The sequence below is a fragment of the Nansenia antarctica genome, assembly GCF_963989245.1.
Source record: "Nansenia antarctica genome assembly, chromosome: 19".
In the NCBI taxonomy this organism is placed as follows: Eukaryota; Metazoa; Chordata; class Actinopteri; order Argentiniformes; family Microstomatidae; genus Nansenia; species Nansenia antarctica.
Window position 1 is genome coordinate 21363754 of NC_137692.1, and position 5000 is coordinate 21368753.

Below are 5000 nucleotides of genomic sequence, written 5' to 3' on the forward strand. Positions count from 1 at the left end.
GTGGGTGTGGGTGTGGGTGTGGGTGTGGGTGTGGGTGTGCATGTCAGTGACAGTGGCAGTGTTTGTGTCGGTGTGTGTGTGTCGGTGTGTTTGTGTCTGTGTCTCTGTGTGTGTGTGTGTGTGTGTGTAAATATGTCTGCAGCCTTAAGCCGGCCAAACCCTAGTTACCTGAGGTGTGTGTGTGTGTGTGGGTGTGGGTGACGGTGTCGGTGTGTGTGTCGGTGTGTGTGTGTGTGTGTGTGTGTGTGTGTGTGTGTGTGAGATTAAATATGTCTGCAGCCTTAAGCCGACCAAGCCCTAGTTACCTGAGACAGATACAGACTGCAACTTGACCGGTTTGCCCTCAGGTTAAATCAGTGAGAGACAGAAACGTAAGTTTACTAACGTAAATGCTTTCGTAGGCCAAGCCAGGAATCTGTCAGTCACAAAAAGCTAGCTAGCAGAGGATCAAAGGGTGCACCCCCACAATCAATCAAAAGCCACTTAATCAGCGCCCTGGGTCCTGGTTTGTAGTTTTCCTATTTCAGGAAGTACTGCTTGATGAAGAAGTATCCATGAGGATATTCTATTAGTGTCTGTCACTACCGGTTAAGGTGTGACCAAATTGATTTGCATAGAAATTGCCTTATGTTTGATTCTCTATATCCTATTATCTGGCATGAAATGAGGCAAAAGTTCACAATAAAAAAAGAAATGTTCATGGGAAATTCGTATGTTTGTCTCTCTTTTTTTTTCGGTGTAGATGTCAGTTTACTCCCTGGCCGTCAGGGCTATGGACAGCGGATCTCCGGCCATGTCTTCTACTGTGATGGTCAACATCGACATATCCGACATCAACGACAACCCGCCCATCTTCACGCCGGCCAACCTCACCACCGTCATCCAGGTAGGTCAGACGACTGCCTATCTCCGTACGTGTTTATGCATATACACACGCATAGATGTGCATATCTTAACATAGATAGAACATGCGGACACATACTGATAGGAATATGAGATACGAATGAAATACGGGATGAATTATTCATCGTGATCTGCAGTATGGCTATCCATATGAATGAGCTATCTCCTCTGTATGTGATATATGTTTGCGTATGAGCAACAACTCAAACATATCTCACTCTCGACTCAAACACCCACGCACATCATGCTGACCTCTCTACGTTGGGCCAGGGTTTCATACGTGCACACCGACATTGCAGCAGTGGCAGAACTAAATGCGGCTGCTGCGTTCAGGTTGGTGAGGAGATGGGAAGGACGCTTGAAAGGGGATGGTTGGCCTTAGCAGCTTGAAATGGCCAAATCAAGTTTACCATAGCAGCTCAGGAATTGCAGAGAGGAAGAGTGGAAATGGCTTAGATGTCAGGATATTTTGGGACCAAGCAATGGGACCAACTTCTATCTACTCACATACCATCATCACACATTCTTTCACAGTGCATTGAAATATCTCCATATAACACAATGGGAAGCTTTCAAAAAGACTGCCACCAAACTCTCACATAGTACAATTGATATATTGTCAACATAGTCATAACATTGATAACGAGTCTGCTGATGGAGTAAGTTCCCATGGTTGTGTTCACAAACAGGACAGCCAGACTCACAACAATCCCACAGGAACACTCCACTGTTACATTCTGTGTGAACATGGATACACCATGCATACATACAATACATACATCGTGAGCTTAGAATTATAAGGTTCCATCTCCGTTTAGAGTAGTTGTGCGTCAAAGTTTTTACATTCCGTTATGTTTTGGGAGATGGAAACTTTGTATTTTATTAATTACTAACTAAAAAATGTCAACATTTAAAAAAATAACACCACACAGCCATTAATCAACACCTAATGGATCAGATTATGTAAAAAACTCAATTTTGACAAAAATGGAGATAGAACCTTATAATTCTAACGTCACGAAATGCCATACATGTGACAAATCCACGACAGTCTCCTCCTTCTTACCGCCCTCGTCCAATCACAGGAGAACAAACCCGTCGGCACCAGCGTGCTGCAGCTGTCCGTCCTGGATCAGGACTCCTCCCACAACGGACCGCCTTTCGAGTTCCGCATCCTGTCGGGGAACGAGGGAGGGGAGTTCACCCTGGAGCGGGACGGAACTCTGCTAGCCAATCAGGTGTTCCGGCGGGACTTGGCCACAGAGTACGTCATCCAGGTCCAGGTATGGGGGAATCTTCTTTCGGTATTTTCTTTCTTCCACACTATAGTGACACTATAGGAAACTAGTATCTCATTCAAAGTATTGTATTATTTGTTCCTCTCGATATGACAAGGTTGCAGATTGCCTTCTCCATGGTCCTCTATAACCACCTCTTCATTCCCCTCTTCTCCCCCCTCCCTCCTCTCTCCTCCCCTCTTCTCCCCCTCCCTCCTCTCTCTTTCCCTCTCCTCCCCCTCCCTCCTCTCTCCTGTCCTCTTCTCCCCCTCCCTCCTCTCTCCTCCCCTCTCCTCCCCCCTCCCTCCTCTCTCCTGTCCTCTTCTCCCCCTCCCTCCTCTCTCCTCCCCTCTTCTCCCCCTCCCTCCTCTCTCCTGTCCTCTCCTCCCCCCTCCCTCCTCCCTCCTCTCTCCTCCCCTCTCCTCCCCCTCTCTCCTCTCTCCTCCCCTCTCCTCCCCTCTCCTCCCCCTCCCTCCCCTCTCCTCCCCCCTCCCTCCTCTCTCCTGTCCTCTCCTCCCCCTCCCTCCTCTCTCCTCCCCTCTCCGCCCCCTCCCTCCTCTCTCCTCCCCTCTCCTCCCCCTCCCTCCTCTCTCCTCCCCTCTCCTCCCTCTCTCCTCCCCTCTCCATCCCCCTCTCCTCCCCCTCCTCCCTGTCTTGTCTTCCAGGTGGAGGACTCGGGGAAGCCTCGCCTGTCCTCCTCCTCCACCCTGACGGTGCGTGTAATCGAGGAGAGCCTCCACCGGCCCGTGGCGCTGCCCCTGGAGGTCCACATCGTCACCATGGAGGACGAGTTCCCCGGCGGCGTCATCGGCCAGCTGCACGCCACCGACGCGGACCCGTACGACGTGCTGACCTTCGGCCACGCCCCGCCCTCCCAGCGATCGCTGTTCAAGATCAGCCCGCGCGACGGCAAGATCATCGCCCTGGGCGGCCTGGACGCCGGACGCTACGCCCTCAACGCCAGCGTCAGCGACGGCCGCTTCGCCGTGCCCGTCGCCGTGAGCGTGCACGTGGAGCAGGCGTCGCCGGAGATGCTGCGCGAGGCGGTGACGGTGCGCTTCGAGAGCGTGGCGCCGCACGACTTCGTCGCCACGCACCTCAAGGGTGTGGTCAAGGTGCTCCGGGTCGCCGCGGCGACGCAGAAGCAGGACGCCCTGCACGTGCTCAGCCTGCAGCCCGTGGGCGGGACCCAGCAGCTGGATCTGCTGGTCGCCGTGGAGACGGCCGGGGGAGGCTTCTACAAGGCGGCGTACCTCACGCAGAAGCTGAGCGCCTCCCGCAGGCGGCTGGAGGAAGTGCTGAGGGTGTCGGCCATCCTGGACAAGAACTGCTCCGGGCTGGAGTGTCGCGGGGCGCAGTGCGAGCAGAGCATCGTGCTGGACTCGCACAACCTGGTCACCTACAGCACCCCGAGGGTCAGCTTCGTGTCACCGCGGTTCCACAGGACCACGCGCTGCACCTGTACAGGTGAGGACGCGTACACACAGACTAACTGTGACGTTAGAATTATAAGGTTCTGGTCAAAATTGAGTTTTTTACATAATCTGATCCATTAGGTGTTTAATAATGCCTGTGTGGTGTTATTTTTTTAAATGTTGACATTTTTTTGTTAGTAATTCATAAAATACTAAGGTTCCATCTCACAGAACATAATGGAATGTAAAAACTTTGACGCTCAATATCTCTGTACTACCCTAAACGGAGATAGTCAAGTCAAGTCAGCTTTATTTGTATAGCACGTTTACATACAGCAGTGCTGAACCAAAGTGCTTCACAGTTGTAAAATAGATAAAAATGCAGGAAATAAATAAGATGCGCAATGCACACAATACAATGCAATACAAGATATGGTCAAGTTAAAAGAGAAGATAAAAGGACTAAAAACAATAAAACAATAAAACAATAAAAGCCAGAGACCTACAATAAAAACGATAAAATAATAAAAAGCCAGGGACCGATAGCTAAGTGGGGGGGGGGGGGGGGGGGCAGGGAAAACAGGTGTGTTTTAAGGAGGGATTTAAAAACCTCCAGGGTCTGAGCGGCCCGTTCGTGGAGAGGGGGAGGCTGTTCCAAAGTTTAGGTTGCAAGCAGCCGCAAAGGCTCTGTCCCCCCTGGTTTTCAGCCTGGTTCTGGGCACCGCCAGCAGCAGCTGATCTGCTGATCCGAGGGATCTGGAGGGGGGGGGGGTGGCGGTGCAGAAGCTCAGAGAGGTAGAGGGGGGGCTCAGAGAGGTAGAGGGGGGGGCCCAGTCCATTTAGTGCTTTAAAAAACGGTCAGGGATCATTTGAAATCAATACGGTAACGCACAGGCAGCTAGTGGAGCGAACACAGAATCGGGGCTAATGTGTTTGGTCTTTGTTGAGGAGGCGCGCAGCCAAGTTGTAGGCGGCGGAGCGGAGACATACTCTTACACCAACTCTTTTAGGTGTTTTTCATATACCGATCTACTCACCACTATATTCACTAGTAAGTCACTAGGTGATCATCTCTTGCTAGGGGGTTGTGTTGCCATAGTAGCCAGTCGTTCAGGACAGGCTGTGGTGGTCCGGGGAGCTGTTGTTTTCTGTTGTTGTTGATTCTTATTGGCTGGAACCTCTCTGCTTGGCTTGTATGAATATAATAATAGTCGTCTTCTGGTGGCTCTCTCAGACAAATCTCCCCAGTAGAACCCATTAGCATATTTTCGCTAACCTAATTAACACCTCTCTTGAGGACTTTTTTTGGCAGAGCCTTTATTATTGTGTCTGCCTTTACTCGGAATAATAACCTGAATGAACTTGTCCTCTCCTCTCTGTTTCATGATACTTCTCCTCTGTCCTC

The 5000-nt window shown here is 50.9% G+C and overlaps 1 protein-coding gene across 1 annotated transcript in view; it reads left to right on the forward strand.

The window, feature by feature from the left end:
• Positions 1-5000, forward strand: part of fat3a (FAT atypical cadherin 3a) — a gene marked incomplete at both ends in the record, with an annotated part of 123826 nt that overhangs the window by 103893 nt on the left and 14933 nt on the right. Inside the window, 3 exons of the mRNA XM_080549040.1 lie at positions 743-886; positions 1989-2186; positions 2846-3647. Coding sequence (XP_080405166.1) covers positions 743-886; positions 1989-2186; positions 2846-3647 — 1144 coding nt within the window. The remainder of the gene's footprint in view (positions 1-742; positions 887-1988; positions 2187-2845; positions 3648-5000) is intronic.